At 39.8% G+C, this 24,676-nt stretch overlaps 1 protein-coding gene across 1 annotated transcript in view; it reads right to left on the reverse strand.

Moving 5' to 3' along the window:
* Nucleotides 1–24,676, reverse strand: part of ZCCHC17 (zinc finger CCHC-type containing 17) — a 55,661-nt gene that overhangs the window by 27,519 nt on the left and 3,466 nt on the right. Inside the window, exons 2-4 of the mRNA XM_027109363.1 lie at nt 19,335–19,455; nt 12,385–12,442; nt 961–1,061 (exon numbers count right to left, since the gene is read on the reverse strand). Coding sequence (XP_026965164.1) covers nt 961–1,061; nt 12,385–12,442; nt 19,335–19,400 — 225 coding nt within the window. The 5' untranslated portion in view covers nt 19,401–19,455. The remainder of the gene's footprint in view (nt 1–960; nt 1,062–12,384; nt 12,443–19,334; nt 19,456–24,676) is intronic.

The following is a 24,676-nucleotide window of genomic DNA, read 5'->3' on the forward strand; positions in this document are numbered from 1 at the left end:
TGCTTCCTCCAGCATTTGAAGGCCCTCTTCACTTTGGGGTCTTTGTATTAGCTATTCTCTTTGCCTGGAATATTCTTTTCCTAACATTTCACATGACTAGTTCCTTTTCCTTTGGGTCTCAGCTCATATACCATCCCCGCAGAAAGCCCATTCCTGACCCCTTTATCTAAATCTACCTCCACATTGTTTGAACATGTTAGAGCACTTACTATAACATATTTTTAATTATTTTAGCTTGCTTACTTTTTATTTGTCTCCTCCAGTTATAATCTATATAAGTTCCATAACCACTGGAGTCATTTACATCTGATTCTTGTATCCCTCAGACCTAGTACATAATAAGCACTCAAATACTGTCGAATAATATTTCTTTCAGGCCTGTCTCCCCTGCAATTCTCTGGTAAAAGAGCAGGTATCAGCGTATGTGCACATTTCTCCTGTGGTTTGTCCATACCCGCAGACCCTCAAGTGAGTTGCTGTTAACAGGATCCTCCAGTGCTTTCTCATTTCCCTCATATTGCATGGTGCCAGGTATGAGGAAAAAATGACTGTAAACTCTATGCCCCTTTCTGCTTTGGTCCAAATTGAAGTCCATCTGGAAGATTTCTACTAAAAGATAGTCTCATAGATTAAGTGTTCTTCTCTCTTTTTGGTTCTTTACTTTTTTGGTATTTTCTTCACACCCACCATGTGGGTGAACTTCAGGGAAGGAAGTTTTATAAACATGTACTTATTGCACCACACTTATTACATACAGTTCACACCATTCCTTCTGAGTTTGCATGACAGACAGCCCAAAGGTTTAAATTCAAGTCAGATTATAGTGGCAGGATTCAAAAATAAGATTATCAGCCATGGTTAACAATGCATACACACTCATGAAATATCATCATGAAATACTAAGAAAATCCCAGCTTTTCCTAATCCTTTCTAATGAGTTAAAGTTGCACAGAACTTTACCTCTCGTCCAATAAGCTTCACCCACACTTTGTCTCCGACATCTACTATCTCAGAGGGCTTATCCACGCGACAGGATGACATATGAGTTCGATGGACCAGACCTGAGCACAAGAAGAAGAAATAAAATAAGGCACAGGGCATGTCTGGTATTCATACTCTAAATAACACAGTAAGGAGAAGAGTTGGAGATTCACTGAAAAAGGTTTCATTAATTTAAAACTGCAAATTAAAACAATTTGAGGACTTCCCTGGTGGCGCAGTGGTTAAGAATCCACCTGCCACTGCAGGGATCGAACATGGTTTCGATACCCGGTCCGGGAAGATCCCACATGCCACGGAGCAACTAAGCCCGCATGTCACAACTACTGAAGCCCGCGCGTCTAGAGCCCAGGCTCCACAACAAGAGTAGCCCCTGCTCGCTGCAACTAGAGAAAGCCCATGTGCAGCAACGAAGACCCAACACAGCCAAAAATAAATAAATAAACTTATTTAAAAAAACAATTTGAGATCACTTTTTATACCTAATCAACTAACAAATATTCTTTAAAATAGTGTTTAATGTTAGTAGAGATGTAATACAACAACTACATTTATATAATACTGGTAAAAATACAAGTTGTTAAAATTCTTTGAAAACAAAGGGCATAGAGATGTTTATACCTTTGATGCAAGAATATCACCATTGGAATTTTTCCAAAAGAAAAACTCAGTAGAGGCAAAAATCTATGGCATATAAAAATACTTGCAGAAACTAACACACCATTGTAAAGCAATTATACTCCAATAAAGATGTAAAAAAAAAATACTTGCAGTATTATTACCTACTAAGGTTAAAAATAAAAATTACGAAACAATCTAAACGACGAATAATTGGAAAACAGCTTGGTAAATTATGATAAATCTTTCAAAAAAGAGTCAACAGGGACTTCCCCGGTGGCGCAGTGGTTAAGAATCCACCTGCCAATGCCGGGGACATGGGTTCGAGCCCTGGTGCGGGAAGCTCCCACGTGCCGCAGAGCAACTAAGCCCGTGCGCCACAACTACTGAAGCCCGCGCGCCTAGAGCCCGTGCTCCGCAACAACAGAAGCACCGCAATGAGAAGCCCACGCACTGCAACGAAGAGTAGCCCCTGCTCGTCCCAACTAGAGAAAGCCTGCGCGCAGCAACGAAGACCCAATGCAGCCAAAGCAAAAAAGAAAGGAGTAAGCAGCCATTTAAATGACAGTTACAGAAAATAATTATGATAAGTGAAAAAAGTAAATATAAACAAGGTGACATTTTTAATCTATTAAATTAGCAAAATATTTAGAAGATAATATCCAATGTTGATATGAGTATAGTAAAATAAGAAATATTTCTGAGGCTAATATAAATCTTTAGAAACCATTTAGCAATGGCTATCAAGAGTGATAAAAATATTTAATAAAATTAAATCCTTTTCCTTGTCTGTCCAAGGTCCTTTTCTGGGAGGACCACCTTCCCTACATTCTAAAATAATCTGGTCAGTCCTTGTAATTTAGTTGGAGCTGATCTGACCCCCAGCTGTGGGCACATGACACAGGCGTGGTCAATCAAGTTACTTCATTCCCCAGGCCACAACAATTGATTGGTTCAGGGACAGACACAAGATGCTAGCTGAATCAAATCCACTTTCTCAAGCCTTTTGTCAGGATTATAAACTACAGAAAGTTACCAATGCTCATCTTTACCACCAGGTGGCAAGAGTAAGCCAGAGGGAAGCAAAAGAAGAGGCTGCATAAAGAAGCGACCAAAGCCCTGAAGGCATAAACTGAGCACCTGATCCAGCCCCGGTGGAAGCTAAATTTACTCCCCAACTAAATTAGACAAAACGTTTCTCCTGTATTTTTGTCCCTTGCAACCAAGAGTTCTAATAATTAACTTGACCCATAATCACTTCTGAGACTAAAAAAATAATCTTATACACAGAAAAATCTATATGCACCTAGAAAAGTGATCTATATCAAAATATTCAATGTATTTTTAAGACAGAAAAAAATTAGAAACAACCTAATACCTAGCAATAGAGTAATGGTTAAGTCAACTATGGTACAGCTACTTGGCCCATTAAAAACAATGTTCAAAAGATTATGTAAAAATACATCAATAATTCACTCTTTTGCAAATATTTATTGAGTGCCTACTATGTGCCAAACATTGTAGGCAACTAGCATTTTCTCATTTAAATAATAAAAATGCTTAACACAGATTCTAAAAATTAGAAAGAAATAATCTAAACTGCTATGGATCGCAGGTTAATGTTTTATTTTCAGATGTTTTAATAATAGAGAAAACTATATTGAGGGAAATGAATATAATAAACAATTATTTTGAATGAAAATAAACCAGGAATCTAAAGAAAAAACTTGACAAGTCAAACAAAGATTTATGTCCAAAAAACCTGCCTTACCTGAAGTTTCCTGAGAGAATTACTAACCTTTATTCTCAGTCTCTCTCTCACACACATGCATACGCAAAGTTGTCAGCACATGCCTGTAACTCAAAATATCTACCCTCTGTGTTTGGAGCTCCTGTGGGAAGCCACTGCTTTCTCTGATCATGGTTATTGGGTCTCTCAGACCTACTTCAGCTGATTCTGGAGGTTGATAGCCTATCGTTCAATACCCCAGGAACCAAAATATTCTATATACATTATATAACCCATGTTTAAAATTTTAGACCATCACATAATCTCTAAATTGGATAAAATTCATGGAGCTGGGCTTTTTTCTTTTTCATGATCATGTAATGAGCAGAGTAACCTAAATGGAAAATCCAGAGAGGAAATTCAGATGCCCTAAAGGAATGGGTAACGTTTCATTTTGACATTTTTCCGCTACAACTGTCCTCTAATTCTCAAATTCACTTCTTTCCTGAACTGCTAATGGAAGTTGGGAAAGAAATTACTGTTGAACCTAATATAGTTGAGAGAACTTTTTTTTTTTCTCAAACAGGTCTATTTATTGGAGTACCACAAAGAAAGAGTGAGTTAACCATTTGTCCTTCTCCCATGTGATCCCAAAGCAGGATATTTTCTGGCCCAGTCATCTCTCTTAGTTAAATATGGCACTTTTGTAAAGCATTAATAATGAAAAACTACAAACAACTTAAAAAGATTATGTGGTACATCTGAATGATAGAATAATGCTTTTAGATGTTTACAAAAAGTATTTTAAAAGGCAAAGAAATGTTTAACATTCATTAAGTGTAAAAGCTGCAAAATGTATATATAGAATATAATCTTAATCTCAATGTTAATTTTTATGCACATATGTGACCATAAAGAAATACACTGGGCTTCCCTGGTGGCGCAGTGGTTGAGAATCTACCTGCCAATGCAGGGGACACGGGTTCGGGCCCTGGTCTGGGAAGATCCCACATGCCACGGAGCAACTAGGCCCGTGAGCCACAACTACTGAGCCTGCGCATCTGGAGCCTGTGCTCCACAAGAGAGGCTGCAACAGTGAGAGGCCCGCGCACCGCGATGAGTGGCCCCTGCTTGCCGCAACTAGAGAAAGCCCTCGCACAGAAACGAAGACCAAACACAGCCAAAGTAAATAAAAAAAAAAAAAAAAAAAAAATACACTGAAATGTTAACAGTGCCTATCTCTGTGTGGTAGTAATATCACACAACGATCATTTGCTTTGGTAGTTTTTTCCCTTATTTTTCTATAAGCATGCAATAGTTTTAACCATAAAAATTTTAACCATAAAAACCTATATATATATATATATATATATATATATAAGCAAAATGTAAAATTATATGTACACTATGATTGAAATTATGTAAAATTATGTCTCATATGCACACAGATGAAAAGGGAACATAAAAATTGTTATGCTGGGGTGTAGGATTTTTATAGTTGAAACATTAATGGCTTATCTCCTTAGTTTATTGGGTGAATTAAACAAGAGAAATGGTCTAGCCCACAGTGTTGAATGCAAATGTCAGGTAGGCAGTTGGATATGTAAGTCTGTAGCTCAGACAAGGGGTGTAAGCTGAAGATACAAATGTAGGAGCCTTCAGCATGCAGATGCTTACATGCCAAAATACATTAATCAGACTGTCAATTTAGTGATTGGTTCGGTGATAGACACAATTCACCAATTTATTAATTTACAACAGAGGATACACTTTTCTTATACTTGGAAGGTTCCAAGTCCTTATCTAGGTAAACTACCCACTGACCCCAGTATCAAATACCGAAAAATTAGATTAGTGATCAAAAATTGCTTCAACACGGAATCAGAACAAAAGGGAGACAAACGTTTTGAGAGATGTTTCCAGTCCATGAAGGTTTAACGGACCCCCTCATAAAAGAATCCATCTCTCTAGTTCCTACCATCAGATTCATTTTTTCCTTATTAAGGCAAAATAAACACTGCCAACTTCAGGCTCTCAGGCTTTCTTTTACTATGTTCCAGAGATTGATATCTGCTCATATAATCTCTCCCTAGTAGAATGATACAATCAATTAGACTTCAGCCTACTAAAGTGCAATTTCATTCCAATCCCTTTTTCCCTAGAATTAAACCCAGATTATCTTGTTGAAGTCTTGAATGCTCCCAACTCCTCAGTCACAGATTTATAGGCAATTACCTGGTATATTTCTGTCTATGGCTAATCCTACACTCTGTGTAGGATTCATCATTAGTTTCATTCTCAGAAGACAGCCTGAATTCTTGGGAGGTACTTCATTGTTACCCAGATACACCACCAACAGTTGGATTAAATGCATATGGTAGAAGGCACCATACAAAACATGAGGCTCCCTCCTTGGTACTGGATATTTCACTAGATACAGAACATCCACACATTCATTTAAACCTTACATCAGCCCTGTGACATTAGGTTCACATGAGGAAATAGTCTAGAAGTTAAGTAAATTGTCCATGGTCACAAAGCTGATAAAGAAAGAACTGCAATTCAAATATGAGTCTGTCAGGTCTTCTACAACACAGTAGATATTTCTCCATTTTTTTCTTTATTATCAATCTGTTATCTTTTCAATTAAAAAGAGAAAGATCTCATCTACAACAGTAGAAACACATCTAATTCTGTTCTAGCAAACGCTCCAGAACAGAAACCAACAAAAATGCTTTGCTCATCATGTCACATGGAAGGGGGGAGTGTGTGTCTGGATCTCTGACATTAAGCCGTAAATGCCCAAAGGGCATATCAAATCCATCATCTTTCAGTAAACCTAACATAACACTTAAACAGAATGAGTCCCATCTGAGTGTATGCTGGTAAAAGAAAGAAAAAAAAATTCTGACAACTTGGAAAGAGCTAGCATCTAAATCGCCATATGAGAAAAACAGACAGCCTATTATAGTTCCCTTAAAAATATTCTCCCAACTGTGTTAGGTTCACCATTAATTTCACAAATTCCATTGACAATAAAGGAAAGAGGTTAAAACTTACAAACTATTAGGGGACAGCTGCAGCCCAAAAATGTCAAAATAAAAGGTCTCCTTTATCTTTGGGGCATCTGCATTCCCTCTCTAGACTTGTCAAATAAGTTATCTCCAATCAGCAGTATATGACAATAATGTAAGCACATAAATTAAAGTGCTTGCACATCCTTTATCTTGTTGAGATTATGAATTCCTTCAAACATTTACTAAATATCCACTATATTATAAGCAAAAGTGGATCCAAGGATGAGTAAGACATCATCCTGCTTGTCAAGAAACTAAAGTATACACATCATCCCATTTCACAGATAAGGAAACTAAGGCTCAAGGACTAAGCAACCTGCTATAGTCAAGAAGCTAGTAAATGGGGGAGCTGGGACTAGGATTCATGTATTCATTTAATAAAATTCAATGAACACCCACTATATCTCAGGCACTGTAGTAGGCCCCGACTCATCCCAACAGCCTAACTATTCCACAGTTCAGTGGATTAACGGCAACTTCACTTATTTTATTACACCACATTGTAATTTGTTTACATCTCTAGACTGTGAACAATCTGAGAGCAGCAGGGACTATGTTTTCTTATCTCTGTGTTCCCACATAACATACTGACCAGAAAATAGAACTCAATAATTATTTGTTAAACCTGAATTCTTTGCTAAAAATATTTGTGCTACTACCACAAGCAAGCCACTTTAAAAGTGTTTAACACTGAACAATCTCTACTCTCAAAATTTCATAGTTTAGTGCTGGTGGGCAGAGGATAGTAGAGAAAAAAAGAACTTCATAAATATATAAGGCTGCATTGTCCACTACAATAGTCACTAACTACAGATGTTTTACACTGAAGTTTAATCAAAATAAACAAAATTTAAAAGTTGCTGGGCTACTGTATTAGACAGCACAGATGTGGTATAATACAAAAATATATTCTGTCTTTGTCCCTGGTCCCTGCACAGAACTCTTAAAACTCTTGGAATTTCCCCAGTGATAGGGGTGTCTTTGTAATTCATAGTAAGCCCCTTTTGATCATACTAGAGTTTATGCTAATGAGGTGACTTAGTTGTGGGGCCCCTTGATAGTTTCTGGATGGAGCTGTCACCAGAAAGACCAAGTGATTAAAGGATTGGAACTTTCAGCTCCACTGACCTCCTGGGGGAGGGGCTGGAGATAGAGCTCTATAAAAACTGAACAATGAGAGTCAGAGAGCTTCTGGGTTGGTAAACACCTCAGCTTGCTGGAGGGTCGTATGCCAGAGGACATGGAAGCTCTGTGTACCCCTCCTCCCGTATCTTAACCTATACATCTCTTCCGTTTGGCTGTTCCTGTTTGTATCCTTTATAATAAACCAGCAAACAAAAAGAAAGTGTTTTCCTGAGTTCTGTGAGCCATTTTAGCAAATTATCAAATTTGTGGAGGGGGTCAATGGAACTCCTGATTCATAGTGGGTCAGCTAGAAATAAGGGTGGCTCAGGACTTGCGACTAGCATCTCAAGTGGGGGCATTCTTGTGGGAATGAGCCCCGTTAACTTATGGGACCTGACACTAACTCCCGGTAGTGTCAAAATTGAATTGAATTGTTAGACACCCCGTTGGTGCGCAGAGAACTGGAGAACTGGTTGGTGTTAGAAAACACATCAGAACAAATATAGAACATTTCCATCACTGTAGAAAGTTCTATTGGACAACACCATGAGAGGGGAAGGAAAATCTAGTTTAGACTTCAATACTAGGAAGGGGTCTTTCACTCAGTAGTGATTAAAAAATTCTGAAAATAGAAATCTGAGAAAAATGACTCAAATTAGAGTCTACCTTCCTGAATGAGAGATGTTAAAATCTACAGACCAGTTGTTTCATAACTCAGTCCTTTCAGGGTGGGACTTAATAATCTTCCTCCATGCAAGGGTGGAGAAGCTAAAATACACTGTAACTGCTCCAGTTACCCAATGAACCTACAGAAGTGCCCAGGATTAGAACTCACAGAGTTTCCATCTAATTATTTGGCTCCCTGAGCTCCCCTTCCAAGGCTTGTCTTAGCACAGCTGTCAGACTGACAGATTGACTTGTAAACTGGCAGTCACAATCAGAGGCATCACCTGACAGGCTATGGACACAAGTGAGTTGAAGACTAACTGCTGGAAGATGGCAGGCCTTTAATTGCCACACAGTCCCCAAAGTGTCACATAAATATTCAAGTAAGGATGGGACTTTCAGATACTGGCAGCTATGGCAAGTACACTGACAAGAAAAGCTGTCCTCGGATCAAAAGAGGTGCATACCCTATAGGGATGAGGATGAGTTACACCTCATTACATCCCAGTGAACGTAAAATGAGAAACTTTATTACAGATTGCTTATTGCAAGCTTGGAAACTACTGGTGAGCCATTTCTAATTCGCCAAGATGCAATTTGCAGCAGAGTACATAGTCTCCAAGGCTAGAGGTATGGCTTTATTAGCAAAATCAGCTGTTGGACTTCTGTAAAAGAAAAATTTTGTTTTAAAGAATTGCAAATAGTGAAAGTCCCTTTTCCATGTACATCTCTCCCTTAGCAAACCAAGCTCCCCAGAGGTGACCACTGTTAATAATTTGTTGCCTATTCTTCCAGACTTTCTTCTAAATATACGCAATAATGTTTAAAATACTAGGCATATGTAAACATGCTTTAAAAGGGGGAAGGGTCATGCTATACAAATTCTTGTGCAACATGCTTTTTCATTTTGTTAGCTTAGACACCTTTCCATTTCAGTAAATTGAGACTTACCCTGTTTTACTGATGCACTTTTCCCCCTCACTTTAACATCTCTGAAATTGGAATGCTTCTTAAAACCAATGGTGTCTTACAACTGCTATCAGTCAGGTATCGGTGTGGTGGAATTGTATAAAAACTTTCCATTGACCCTTATGGTAAAAGGAAGACAGTACCAGCACCAAAGTATCTTAGAAATACAGTTATCATTCTTTTTATCATCTGCATAGTTCACTGCATAGATGTACATAATTTACGTAATTCCATAAAGCAAACTATATTCCCTAAAGAACTGCTGGATCAAAAGAGTAAGCACATTAAAAACATTAACAGATATTACCAAAGTATGTAACAATTTACGTTCTCAATAGTAAATGGAACTATTGTTGGAAATAGCCAACACTTTAAAAAATATTTTAAAAATAATTTTAGATTCACATGTAGTTGACAGAAATAATTCAGAAAGATCTTATGAACCCTTTACCCAGTTTCCTCCAATGGTAACATTTGGCAAAACTAGGATATCACAAAACTATCACAACTAGGATATCGGCACTGATACTGTGGTATAATAAGAAATATGTATTTGGTCTTTGTCCCTGGTTCCTGGCACAGAGCTCCTAAACTCTCGGAATTTCCTGATAGGAGCATCTAGTGATTTATAACAAGACCCTTCCAATCTTACCCAAGTTTATGCTAATGAGGTGACTATTGGTCAGCCGCTAGAGAGCTTCAAGATGGGAGATGGTAACGACCAGAGGAATCACTGTGTGATTAGAAGGTTGGAAGTTTCAGCCCCATTCCAACTTCCAGGGAGGGAAGAGGGGCTGGAGATGGAGTTAAATGATCAGTGGTCAATGATTTAATCAATTATGGCCATGTAATGGGGTCTCCACAAAAACCCTTAAGTGATAAGGTTTGGAAAGCTTCTAAGTTGGCAAGTATATCCACACACCATGAAGGTGATGAACTTCAACTCTACAGAGACAGAGGTTCTTGCACTCAGGGTCCTTTTGGACCCTACCCTATGTACCTCCTCACCTGGCTGTTCATTTGTATCTTTTATAATAAACTGTAACTGTTAAGTCTGGCATTTTCCTGAGTTCTGTGAGTTGTTCTAACAAGTTATCCAATCTTGGGAAGGTGGTGTGGGAACCTTCAAATTCATAGCCAGGTCAGACAGAAGTGTGCGTAACACAGGGACAGGATACTTGCAAGTGGTGTCTGAAATGAGGGCAGTCTTGTGAGACTGAGACCTTAAACCTGTAGAGTCTGACAGTACCTCTGGGTAGTTAGTGTCAGAATTAACTGAATTGTTGGACGCCCACTTGCTATCAAAGAATCAGAGAACCGGAGAACTGGCTGTTGATTCCACACATTTTGCAATGGCAATAAAAGGAATGAAGTACTGATACATGCTACAAAACAGGTAAACCTTGAAAACATGCTAAGTGAATGAAAGACGCCCACCACAAAAGACGACATGTTGTATGATTCCGTTTATAAGAAATGTCCAGAATAAGCAAATACATAAAGACAAAAAGTAGATAGCTGGTTGTCTAAGGCTGGGGGCAGAGGAGAGAGGGAGACAGGGAATTTGGAGTGACTGCTAATAGGTACAGAGTTTCTTTTTTCTGACGAAAATGTTCTCAAACTGTGGTGATAGTTGCAAAATTCTGTGAATATGTTAGAATATATTAGAAACTACTGAATTGTACACTTTGGATGAAATGTAGGTATGTGAATTATGTCTCAAAAAAGCTGTTAAAAAATGTTACATAAATGGAATCATAACATATGTAAACTTTTGGGATTAGCTTTTTTCACTCAGCAAAATTTTCTGGAAACGGATCCAGGTTGTCACATGTATCAATACTTCATTCTCATTCCTTTGTACTGACGAACCGTATTCCATTGTATGGATATATCACAGTTTATATTATATTTTTAATCAACATTGAGAATGAGCATCTTTTAAGATATTTACTGCTCAACTGGTATTTTTTTCTCCTATGAATTATCCTTTCATATCCTTGGCCCCTTTTCCTACTTTCCTCTTTTTTATTAGTCCTGTGTGATATGGACTGAAAATTCTTTTTCCTAACTTAACTTTGCATATGATGATTTTTGCAATTATGTTTTTGACTTTTACGTAGTCAAATATACTTCTATATTGACTTTTTATTTTAATTTGTTTATTTTTGGCTGCGTTGGGTCTTCATTGCTGTGTGTGGGCTTCTCATTGCGGTGGCTTCTCTTGTTGCGAAGCACGGGCTCTAGGTGCGTGGGCTTCAGTAGCTGTGGCTCGAAGGCTCTAGAGCACAGGCTCAGTAGTTGTGGCGCACAGGCTTAGTTGCTCCGTGGCATGGGGAATCTTCCCGGAGCAGGGCTCGAACCCGTGTCTCCTGCATTGGCAGGTGGATTCTTAACCACTGCGCCACCAGGGAAGCCCTATATTGACTTTTATATAGTCAAATATTCTTCTTTATTTTCTTCTGATAAAACACTTACGGTTACATCTTTTACATTAAAATCTTTAATAAATCTTTCATTTATTTTAGCACAAGGAATTAGCAAGTTGAGTCTTTTGATTCACTAGCAGTATAACAGAGCAGAAAGCCCACTGGGCTAGGCATCAGGAGGCCTGGGTTCTAGTCCTGGCCATGCCACGACCTAGCTCAATCATTCTGATCAGGCCACCAGTCTGTGGAACCTACCTTTTCTACTTAACACAATTGTTTTGAGAAACAAATAAGATTACAGATGTGAAAAGGATACTCCAAAAATGTTCAATAGATACCTCTCAATTGTGAAGAAAAGTAAAGCATTATGTATATTTGTATTCGTTACAATACTATTTCCTTTCCACATGCCATATACCAGAAAACTCACAATGTTGGCCTCAGAGAATAAGTAGCTTGCCCTCCCCAAAACCCTAAGCCAAAGGAGGTCAAGTGACTCGCCCTAGGATCACAGGTGAAATTTAGGGAAGAGTCAGTTCTAGAAGTGAACACAAGTGGTTATGCCCCAGCCCTCCCCACAAGTCAGAGAGCACCATTCTTCTGAGTTAAGACTTGCTAAAAACGAACTGTCATCAACTGTCCGTATTCGTATCTTTACACTAAAAACACAAACTACTCTCTGAAAAAAGTAGAGCCTATAATTAAACTGTGGTGGGGGTGACAGTAAAGAGAGTGAAATAAGAGCACTGAATTTCAAGTTATAGTTTCCCACCTTGCTTCCGACAGCCTGGGATTTTGATAAAGGCTCCATAGTCTGTCACCATAGCAACCTATAAAGACAAAAAAAAAAAATCTTTGTCACACAAATAAGAATCTCTCTCCCATAGCATTTAACCTTGTCTCCCTGAATTTCTACTTGGTACTGACTGCTTCTGTCTGCTGCAAAACTGCCTAAAAGTGATGTTCTGTCAAACATTATGTTCTTTCTGAAGTTTTTTTTTTTTTGGTCGTACCGCACAGCTTGTGGGATCTTAGTTTCCTGACCAGGGATTGGGTCTGGGCCCTCAGCAGTAAGAGTGCAGAGTCCTAACCACTGGACTGTCAGGGAATTCCCCAATTTAAATTTTTTTTTAATTTTTATTGTGGTATAGCTGATTTACAATGTTGTGTCACTTTCAGGTGTACAGCAAAGTGAACCTGTTATACATATATATATATATCCACTCTTGTTTAGATTCTTTTCCCATATAGGCCATTACAGAGTATTGAGTAGAGTTCCCTGTGCTACACAGTAAGTCCTTATTATCTACTTTATATATAGTAGTGTGTATGCATCAGTCCCAGTCTTCCAATTTATCCCTGCTCCCCGGTAACTATAAGTTTATTTTCTATATCTATAACTCTATTTCTGTTTTATAGATAAGTTCATTTGCAGCTTTTTTTTAGATTCCACATGTAAGTGATATCATATGGTATTTGTCTTTCTTTGACTTACTTCACTCAGTATGACAATCTCTAGGTCCATCCGTATTGCTGAAAATGGCATTATTTCATTCTTTTTTATGGCTGAGTAATATTCCATTGTATATATGTAACACATCTTCTTTATCCATTCCTCTGTTTATGGACATTTACGTTGCTTCCATGACCTGGCTATTGTTAAATAGTACTGCAATGCTTTTTTTTTTTTTTGGTTTTTTGAAGTTTAGACTGACAGGTATGTGTGATCATATTAAAAACACTGGTGAGGGCTTCCCTGGTGGCGCAGTGGTTGAGAGTCCGCCTGCTGATGCAGGGGACGTGGGTTCGTGCCCCGGTCCGGGAAGATCCCACATGCCGCGGAGTGGCTGGGCCCGTGAGCCATGGCCGCTGAGCCTGCGCGTCCAGAGCCTGTGCTCCGCAACGGGAGAGGCCACGACAGTGAGAGGCCCGCATAACGTGCAAAAAAAAAAAAAAAAAAAAAAAAAACACTGGTGAGATTGGTGTGTTTGTCAGATGGTATGACAGTACTTAGGAATGCCCAAATCCCACATGTACTGAAATCCCTCAAAAAGACATACGAACAAACAGCAGAAAATTAGGTAATAAAGTTACACTTTATATTATCTGGAACTGAGGCCTCCAATCCAAATGGAGAAGTTTAATAATTTGAAATGGATCATGTAGAACATCTCTTTTTCCTAACCTTCAAACCAACCAGACCATACAGCTTGCTCCACTTCACTCCAAACCAGAGTCTTGGGTTTTATCAAGACAATTAGAGAAAAAGCCAATACACAGACATCTGACAGAACCTGAAAAGATGTAATCAGAGAGAAAAAGAGTTGTCTTTTGCAGAGTTGACCTAAAATGGAGAAGTTAGAGGCTTGATGGATCTATGTAATATGCAATATGTAATAGAAACAAAAGGCCCAAAAGCCTTGCCAGATAAATCATTATCCCAGCCTCTACCTCTATTGCTCTCCTCCAGCCCACCCCACCCCCCAATTGTGGATTGGGATTAAAGTTGTCACTATATACTATATTCATCACTAAATTCATTATTATTTATAAAATATTCAATACGATCTTATACATATAAACTTTGTCCTTTCCAGTGACTTTAAAATTAGTTATCTCATATTGGGCAATCACTGTTTTGGCTTAAACATAACTAAAACAAAGGGAAGGAAGAAGGAGAAGGGGGGGCTTCCCTGGTGGCGCAGTGGTTAAGAATCTGCCTGCCAATGCGGGGGACACGGGTTTGAGCCCTGGTCTGGGAAGATCCCACATGCCATGGAGCAACTAAGCCCATGCACCATAACTACTGAGCCTGCACTCTAGAGCCCGTGAGCCACAACTAGTGAAGCCCACGCGCCTAGAGCCCATGCTCCGCAACAAGAGGAGCAATGAGAGCAATGAGAAGCCCGTGCACTGCAACGAAGAGTAGCCCCCACTTGCCTCAACCAGAGAAAGCCCACGCGCAGCAACGAAGACCCAACAATGACAAAAATAAATAAATAAATAAATTTATTTATTTAAAAAAAAGAATGGGTTAAGAACCAAAATTTCTAAACTCTTGCTTTACAATGATGAATATGCTACACCGGGTTAGGGACCAGATATTCCCAAAGAAACAGTACAACCAGGCAGACACTAGTACTTAAAATCAAGGCAAGGTGGACTTTAGAGATTAGCTGATCTAATCCTGTCATTTTTCAAATAAGGAAAGTGAAGACCAGAGACATGAAGTACTTATCCAAGTTCACAAAGCGAGTTGTTCTCTGTAAAACAGGGCCGCATGGATAAAGAAGACTTAATATTTTTAACTGCAATAAAAGAAAATCCCTTCTTTCTGGACCAACTAAAGGCACTTTGGCTTTTGCTCCAGGGTTCTAGAAAGAGGGCTAAAATGCTTCATACTGTCTAACATCATTAGTTAAGGGCATAATTATCTAAACAACTTAAAAGCAGCACCTGGAAGTTGGAGCCCAAATCACCTTGCTGCTATAAATTAAAACAACCTCACTTTTCAATACTGAAGCTCCAGTGTCACATTATTATCTTTTGAGGAAATATCATAATAGACCTAAATTTGGCCTCTTCCCAAAGGAAAGGTTAATGCACCCAACTGTTCAGTTGGGAAAACACATTCTTGCCTATTTCCAGCAGCAGGTGTTTCCATCACCGTGTCTCCTAGGGAGCAGTCAGACTTGAAATTAACAGAATGGCACCTGCCTTAGATGTTCACACAGTCTGCCTGATGTCCCAGGAACAATTAATCAAATAGCTCAGGGGAGAAAATTCAGTGATTATCTCAACTGAAATCAGGTCTTGGGTAAAATGAATTTACCATCTTCAGATTAGAGGTTGCACTGGCCTTGAAACTTGTTATCCCCATAACGTAAATGAGGAATTTGAGGCTCAGAGATATGTTACTTGTCTAAAGTCACAAAGTTGGAAAGTATCAAGACCAAGTACAGAAAAGAAGTTTTCTGACTTCTAGTCCAATGCTATTTCCAACTTACCAACACCAGTCTCGCTTCAGCATTTCTTTGGCTATGGCTGGGCTAAGCCAAATCCCAAATCTCAATGCTATGCTTGGGCTCCCTACCATGCTTAATGGACTCCGGCACCAAGAAGTCCCTCAGAGGACAAGGGAAGGATGAATACTAGCTTCTCGGCTATTCTGTCACTGGGCCCCCCAACCCTGCTGAGCCTGCTAAGAGAAGAGCTGCTAGGACATGGGCTGCACTACCAGTTTCTTCAAAGGCAACTGGTCCTAAGAGACTTGGATTCAATTTAATTCAAACATTTTCTGAGCACCTGCATGCAAGATACCATGTCAAGCACTGTGAAATAAAAACAACGTATAAAAAGAGATGCCCAGGGCTTCCCCTGACGTCCAGTGGTTAAGATTGCATGCTTCCACTGCAGGGGGCACAGGTTCAACCCCTGGTCAGGGAACTAAGACCCTGCATGCCACTTGGTGCAGCCAAAACAAAAAACAAACAAAAAAAGAGAGATGCCCAGTCTGTTTTTAAATGAATTTGAATAAGTTACCAAGATACATGGGATAAACATGGCCTCTGCTCTCTAGTAACACCCAATCTAATGGAGGAGACAGACACATATACAAGTAACAATAGTACAAGACAGACTATAAATGTCGTGATAGAGGTACAAACAAATGACTGTGGAACAACCAGATTTACCATCTACCTTCCTCCTATACTACCCCAATTCAGTCAAAAGAGTTCTCTTATGGGTCTTTTGGTTCCTCCATGCATTTATGAACAGTTGAACAACCCCAGCTGCAGACTTGGAGAACCTGATTTAGAACTTGCCATTTATTAATCATTTGGGCAATTACTTAACTTCTAAAAAGTTTCCTTACCATAAAATGGGGTTAACAATTTCTTTGGAGAAAGTCAATTGACACGTAACGTGTCAAAGTGCTAACATACATTAGGCCTACAAAATTTCTTTTGAATTTTAATGTAAATTCTTCTTTTTAAATATTAGGCACTCAGTGTTTGTTGGATGAATATTCTGAAAAATAGTTTCCTGTTTCCAATTTACCATGAAATTTCTCTTTCCCTAATTCCAGTCACTCCTAGGCATTTTTCAAAATGTGTTCCTGAAATAGTAAAACTATAGTTCTAGTATTAGAACTATAAACTTCTTTCTGAACATCACCCTAGCCCATCCATCCTTGACAGTAAAATATAAAACCTACACAAATTCAAGCCCCATCTCATGTAAGAAAAAGACATAGATCAGGAGCCACTTTACTAGAAATCTGAGTCAGTTTGTGGAGGGCAGAGAGCTCTTCTTTCTTTTGTGCAACACCTGACAAGTGAGGGCTTCATGATCAGAAAAATCAATTTCATCTCCAGAGCTACCATTTCCGTTTTCTAAGCCCTGGTACCTCACTGATCTCTGGGGATACTATGGGCCCTAAAGAATGAGGACAGAGGCTCTGAAGAGCACAGTTGTTTGCTATTTGTTAGAATGTTATCATCCTTTGTATCCTGTCTATTACATTACAAGTTGGGATACACTTAACGGAAGTCTAGAGCCACATTTATCTATAACCAACCAACAGTCACAAAGTCTGTCTTCAAAGGCCTCATGTTATTAGGTGGTAAAACTTTTGTCAACCATAAAGCAAGTATGAATGCCATAAGAATGATACAGTTAAAATACTACAGGCACTCATAAGACGCTGAAAACAATTTTTTGGCTTTACTTTTGCTTCAGGAGAAGGGCGACTGACGACTTCCCTGGTGGCACAGTGGTTAAGAATCCGCCTGCCAATGCAGGGGACACGGGTTCGATCCCTGGTCTCAGAAGATCCCACGTGCCATGGAGCAACTAAGCCCGTGTGCCACAACTACTGAGCCTGCGCTCTAGAGCCCGCGAGCCACAACTACTGAGCTCGAGTGCCACAACTACTGAAGCCCGCACGCCTAGAGCCCGTGCTCCGCAACAAGAGAAGCCACTACAATGAGAAGCCTGCACACCGCAACGAAGAGTAGCCCCCACTGGCTGCAACTAGAGAAAGCCTGCGCGCAGCAACGAAGACCCAACACAGCCATAAATAAATAAATAAATAAATAAATAATTTTTTTAAAAAAAGGGTGATAACGTTAATGAATTCCTACTTCGTCTCAGGCATTGTGTTTTTACAGATGATAGCTTATTTAACCATCATCACAATCCTATGAAAGTTGTTTTTATCTCCATCTAACAAAAGAGAAAACTGAGGCTCAAAGAAATTAAGTGACGATCTCAAGGATCACACAGTTAGTAAGTAAAAGAGCTAGGACGGAATCCAGGTTGTGCCTGGTTCCAAAGCCTCTGCTCTCTAAACAAATACAATGTCTCCCCCCTCAAAGACTGATCATTCACTCAGTTATGAAGGTGTATTGAGCACCTACTATTTTCTACCCACCTACCTGGGACTGAGATATACAACAGTAAACAAAACAGACAGGGCTCTGTCTTCATGGAGCTTAGTGTCCTCTGAGAAAGAAAGACTTTAAACAAGTACAAAATAAATATAACATGAGCCTATTTATTTATGGTGGGAAAAAGATCTGAGGAGATGACATTAGGGCTGAGACCTAAAAGATGAAAAGAAGTTGGTGAGAAAATGGGACAGTTAGAAACAACAGCATGTGTAAAAGTCCTGAGAAGGAAGCAGGCTTAGATGTTTGGAGCTATAAGGAGGCCAGAGTGGCCACAGCATGAGTAGAGTGGAACTAAACAACATTGCCAGAGTAAGCAGAAGCCAAGTCAGGTAAGGGTCATGAAAACAAGTTTGGATACATTCAAGTACAATGAGAAGCCTAGGAGAACTTCAAGAAAGCAACTTGGTCCAATCTGTTTTTAAAAATGTTATTCTGGGGAATTCCCTGGCGGTCCACTGGTTAGGACTCGGGGCTTTAACTGCCAAGGGCCTGGGTTCAATCCCTGGTCAGAGAACTAAGATCCCACAAGCTGTGCAGGGAGCCAAATCAATCAATCAATCAATCAAGTGTTATTCTGGCTGCAATGTGGAAAAACTGATTGGAAGTGGACCACAAAAGAAGTAGGGAGCCCAGGAGGGCCAGGCAAGAGATGAAAACTTAAACTAATGGGGTGCCAAAGGGATAAAGAAGTATAGACACCAGAGACATATTTGGGAGGCAGAAAGACAGTACTTGATAATGGACTGGAGAGGGAAGGAAACAAGATCAAATCAAGGGAAGAAATCAAAGATGATGCCCAGATTTCTAGCGTGGGTACCTGAATGAATAATGGGTTCGTTTGCTGAGATGGGAAAGACCGGAAGAACAGATTTGGTGAGAAAACCAAAAATACAGTTTAAAACATAAATTAGAGGGAGTTCCCTGATGGCCTTGTGGTTAGGATTATGGGCTTTCACTACTGTGGCCCGGGTTCAATCCCTGGCGAGGAACTGAGATTCCTGCAAGCCATGCAGCACAGCCGAAAAAAAAGAAAAAAGCATAAATTAGAGATGCTGTGAGGTATCCAAATGAAGATGCCAAGTATGTAGTTAGAAGTCTGGAGCTCAGAGGAGGTACATGTGGGAGCCAGATGTTCTGCTAGCCCTTCCCGTTTAAATTGTAATGTTCAAGGCATTCTCAAGTGGACAGAAGCTCCAAACCCAGCTGCTTTTCACCTTCAATCTACGCTTAATATAAATGGGACGTTTTCAAAGCCAAAAGAATATACCTCTCCTTGGAAAATAGTGTAGAGAGCAGGCAAGTTCTCCATGGTCTCGGGTCTTCCTGAATTCATCCTTAATGTTCTATGGTTCCTCCATTTCTCTTCTGCTAAAGCTAATTCAAGTGTCCTGTCACAAAGAAACAGAACAGGTAACAGAGAAACATTTGCAACAACAAAAAAAATGTGCTGCCAATCCACAGGTTGTCCCTACAGGATAATACCATTAGATTTAATACCATGTACTTTTAAATTTACTTATTTACTTATTTATTTTTGGCTGCGTTGGGTCTTCGTTGCTGTGTGCGGGCTTTCTCTAGTTGCAGCGAGCAGGGGCTACTCTTCTTTCCGGTACAGGGGCTTCTCATTGCAGTGGCTTCTCTTGTTGCAGAGCATGGGCTCTAGGCGCACGGGCTTCAGTAGTTGTGGCACACGGGCTCAGTAGTTGTGGTGCGCGGGCTTAGTTGCTCCGCAGCATGTGGGTTCTTCCCAGACCAGGGCTCGAACCCATGTCCCCTGCATTGGCAGGTGGATTATTCTTAACCACTGTGACACCAGGGAAGTCCCCACCATGTACTTTTATCCAAACCTCTTTTGTCCACTATAACTGTGGGGAGTTTTGGAAACCTTGATCTTATTTCTTTTCAATTTGATACTTTACCAAGGCCATTAGCCTACTGTTTTGTTTTTATTGTTATTATTGCTATTCTTTTGCCAAGGGAAAGCTTTTGGTGGGGGAGGGTGTGAACGGATCTGTAAAAAAGGAATAATAATAGTAATAAGAACTAACATTTATCAGGCACTTACTATGTCCAGGCACTGTGCTAAGCACTGGACATCCAATATCTCATTTGATCCTCAAAACTCTCAAGATGTAGGTTCTATTAATTATCACATTATGTAGATGAGAAAACCAAGACTTCCAGAGGCCAACTTATTAGGCCTATGTCAAAAAGCCAGAAAATGGTAGAGTCAAACTCTGGCTGACATCAGAGTCCACGCTTTTAACCACTATTCTAGGCGTTAAATCTGAAGTGACTTCGAAAAGAGAGCATAGGGAAATTCCCTGGTGCTCTGGTGGTTAGGATTCTGTGCTCTCACGGCCAAGGGCGCAGGTTCGATCCCTGTTCAGGGAACTAAATCCCACAAGCCGTGCACGGCGCAGCCAGACAAAGCAGAAAGAAAGCATAGCTTACCTTTTTCTCCAATGAAATTAAAATCACACATGCTCATTTTAAAAGTTCAGATAACACACTAATTTGAAGAAAAGAAAATCATCTATAATTCAATTTGGTTTATATCCTTTCAGACTTTTTTACATGTACAAGTAGGTTTTTTTAATGGAATCATGAAACCATTAATATTAATAGTCATTTTATATCATTTTTTAGCAATTCATACACAAACACATCTTTTTTTAATGCCTATATAATAATCCATTGCTGGATGCATCAAACTTATTTAACTATTTATTTAACTATTAACTTATTTAACTATTTATGAATCATATTAAAATGCAGATTGCAACTCAGTAGGTCTAGGGTGGTGCCTGAGATTGGGCATTTCTTTCTTTTTTTAAAATATTTATTTATTTATTTATTTTAATTTATTTATTTATTTCAGCACGTGGGATCTTTCGTTGAGGTGAGCGGGCTTCTCTCTAGTTGTGGTGTGTGGGCTCAGTAGTTCTGGCACATGGGCTTAGTTGTCCCAAGGCATGTGGGATCTTAGTTCCCCTACCAGGGATCGAACCCGAGTCCCCTGCATTAGAATGCAGATTCTTAACCACTGGACCACTAGGGAATTCCGTGGGCATTTCTAACAAGCTCGCAGGTGATGCTGATGCTGCCAGAGTACCAAGTCTTAGAGCTTTGAAGTTGGAAGGGATCTTAGAGGTACTCTTGCTCAGCCTTCTGGCTTTAAACAGGGAGGAAACCAGCAGTCTAGTGGCTCTTAACCATGCCCCTTTACTTGCTGCATAAATCACTGCTACATAAAGATAAAGTTAATGCTACAGTTCTCAGTTCTCTTTTTCCTCCTAATTACTTGACATCAATAAGACCTGAAACTCTATTTTCCTTGGGTTTTCGTGTGCAAATACCTCCTTCTCTCCTCAACCCTGAGCACACCCCTACACTTTCAGATGATTACTTCAGGTCTTACTTTTGGAAAGTCTTCCTGATTTACAATAACCATCCATTAACTGAACTGCCTCACTTAAAACAGAAATGAAAGAAAATTCTGTCAGGTTCCAGACCCTAGTTCTAGTATCATCCCAAAGCCCAGGAACATCCCTGTCCTTGAGTTCCATAAGACAACCTGTATCTGTATAATAAACTTGCCCTTTTCTGTTTACGTCAGCCAGAAGTGGGTTTTATTACATTATTAAAAGCACACAGATAGAATGAAGGCAGATTTGTCCGTTCTTGAGAAATGGCTGACAAACAGCTTAAATCCAAGTATCACAGTCTGGGTCTTCCCTGGTGGCGCAGTGGTTGAGAGTCTGCCTGCCGATGCAGGGGACACGCGCTCGTGCCCCGGTCCGGGAGGATCCCACATGCCGCAGAGAGGCTGGGCCCGTGAGCCATGGCCGCTGAGCCTGCGCGTCCAGAGCCTGTGCTCCACAACGGGAAAGGCCACAACAGTGAGAGGCCCCCGTACCGCAAAAAAAAAAAAAAAAAAAAAAAACACCAAGTATCACAGTCTGGTTGGATCCTGCCTCTTCCACTTCCCAGCTATGCAGTCTCACCTCTAGTCCTTCCCTTCCCTCTGCCCAGCATCCTCACCTCATATCATAGAACAAAGGTTATTAACCTGAGGCCAATGACTCTATCAAGAAACCTTAATTATCCCTCCAATTTCTGGAGCACTAGTGAGGTACAGAATCCATAGAGGCATCAGCAGCTAGGACATCTAAATTAAGCTCAAACAACTTAGTCTATCAACTGTTCTTCTTTAAACAAAGGTCACAGAAAGAGCAATACAATCTTAAGTTATTTCGTACAGATTTTTGCAGTGATAAGAGTATGAACAGCTAAGTTTAAAGCTCCCCTATTTGCTCCTTTTGTAGAACAGTAGCCTGAGAAACCCTATGCAATTCTTCAAGCAGGAAATTGGCATGCATTTTTGAGAGAAATCCTGTTATACGACAGTAACAGGCTTACGATTTCAGAATTGTAAAGGGTTGCCAGGGACACAGTTATTTATTAGTCACCTCCTTCCCAAATGGTATTTTAAATTTTTTTTGAATTATATTCTGTAGAAACCTAGGGTTGTTCTATGGTTGTTATTCAAAAGGAATCCCAATTGGAAAGGAAGATGTAGAGCTGTCTCTATTTGCAGATCACATGATACTATACATAGAAAATCCTAAAGATGCCACCAAAAAACTGCTAGAGCTCATCAATGAATTTGTTAAAGTTGAAGGATACGAAATTAATATAAATACAAATTAATATACAAAAATCTGTTGCATTTCTATACACTAACAACAAACTACCAGAAAGGGAAATTAAGGAAACAATTCCATTTACAATCGCATCAAAAATAATAAAATACCTAGGAAAAAACCTACCTAAGGAGGTACGGTGGTTATCCAGAAGCTTCTCAGTTAACTCAAGTTTATTTTAAAAAGTCAGTTCTGAAATATCTAGGGACAACAGGATCAGGAAGGCCAAAGAAGAAGGGCCCTAGGTCAACCAACCAGAGGACAGCCTCCATACCAAAGGTGGGGGAGAACAACCCCAAAGAAATCTGAGTTACGGGAGGTCCCACACAGAGCAGTTGCAAAGCTAGGAGCCTCTCCTCAGTCATTAGGCAGAGGTTGATTATTGCTGATTCCCACTTGCCCTCCCAGCTTTGGGGTGGGTCATGGTAGCAAGGGGGAAGGGAGGTTATGTGAGGAAGGTCTACTTTTAACAGCATATTCTGCTTTGATCTGGTTTACCTATTAAGCTTCTATGTAACATTTCATTTGGAAAAAATAGTTCTGCTGCTTTTAAAAAGTTTATAAAACATTGAGACAAATATAGTGTAGTTCAATAGGACCACATCTGTAGACTTAAAAGAGCAAGTAAATTGACAAGGATTGAGGTACACCATTTGAAGTTGCCTTGCAATAGTTCTAGAAACAAAAAATTCCTTATGCATTTCATTTTACTTGAATGTTTTAAACAATTGTGATATGGAGGGAAGCAATAAGGACCCAGTTATTTATTAGCCACCTCCTTCCCAAAACAAAGGGCAGAGCAAGGAAAAGTATAGCGTGGGAACGGGAATGGGAGCTGTGGCAGGGGAATGGTAGCCTAGAGTGAGGTCAGAGCTTATGCTGGGCGAGGAGTAAATCTACAAAGAGCAACCCAGTATGGGGAGAAGCAGGATTATAAGGGTGTCTGCACACTGGGGCAATCCAGAATGGGGAGTCAGTGCCCAAACATGGAAGAGCGGGGCCTGAGGATTAGAGGTAATTATGTAATGTTAATTTCCTGACTATAGAAGTTATATTATGGTTATATAGAAGAATATCCATGATTATAGGAACACTAAAGTATTCATGGGTGATGGGGCATCAAGTCAGCAACTTAACTCTCAAATGATTCATTAAGAAGTGTTATTTGGGGCTTCCCTGGTGGCACAGTGGTTGAGAGTCTGCCTGCCGATGCAGGAGACACGGGTTCATGTCCCGGTCTGGGAAGATTCCACGTGCCACGGAGCGGCTGGGCCCGTGAGCCATGGCCGCTGAGCCTGCGCGTCCGGAGCCTGTGCCCTGCAACAGGAGAGGCCACAACAGTGAGAGGCCCGCGTACCGCAAGAAGTGTTATTTGTACTGTACCTCCATAATTTTGTGATTTTTCAGCTTTTTTTTTTAATGTGCCTGCAATTAGGAAAAAAAATAACCATGTCCTCTCCTCCTTCCCCTCAAGCAATGAGCAATTCATAGAATAATATTAAATTGGAAAGATAATATGTAGCCCCTTTGAAACTTCATTTCATATGTCACCTCACTGATCTGGCCAAGATTTTTGTTGTTGTTTTTAAGTTTAAGATTTAGATTTACTGTTGTTACTTAACAGTACCAATTAGATAGACCTCTGAGAGTTAAAGTGATTTTAATTTATTTTTAAGTTATGTGTAAGAATTGAGGCGAATCAATTGATAAGTCAAAATACTGGGACACATCAAAGACAGAATAATGACAGAGCCTTCATTCTCAGCCACTATTCCACACTGCCTCAGAAAGAATTCACCGTCCACATCTAAATTTTGAAGAGCATGTAGTTCTTTTTTTTTTTTTAATTTATTTGGCTGCACCAGGTCTTAGTTGCGGCACACAGGATCTTCGCTGCAGCATG

Source organism: Aethalodelphis obliquidens, unplaced genomic scaffold (assembly GCF_003676395.1).
Source record: "Aethalodelphis obliquidens isolate GAN/ISIS:26980383/991018 unplaced genomic scaffold, ASM367639v1 scaffold9, whole genome shotgun sequence".
NCBI classification, from domain to species: domain Eukaryota; kingdom Metazoa; phylum Chordata; class Mammalia; order Artiodactyla; family Delphinidae; genus Aethalodelphis; species Aethalodelphis obliquidens.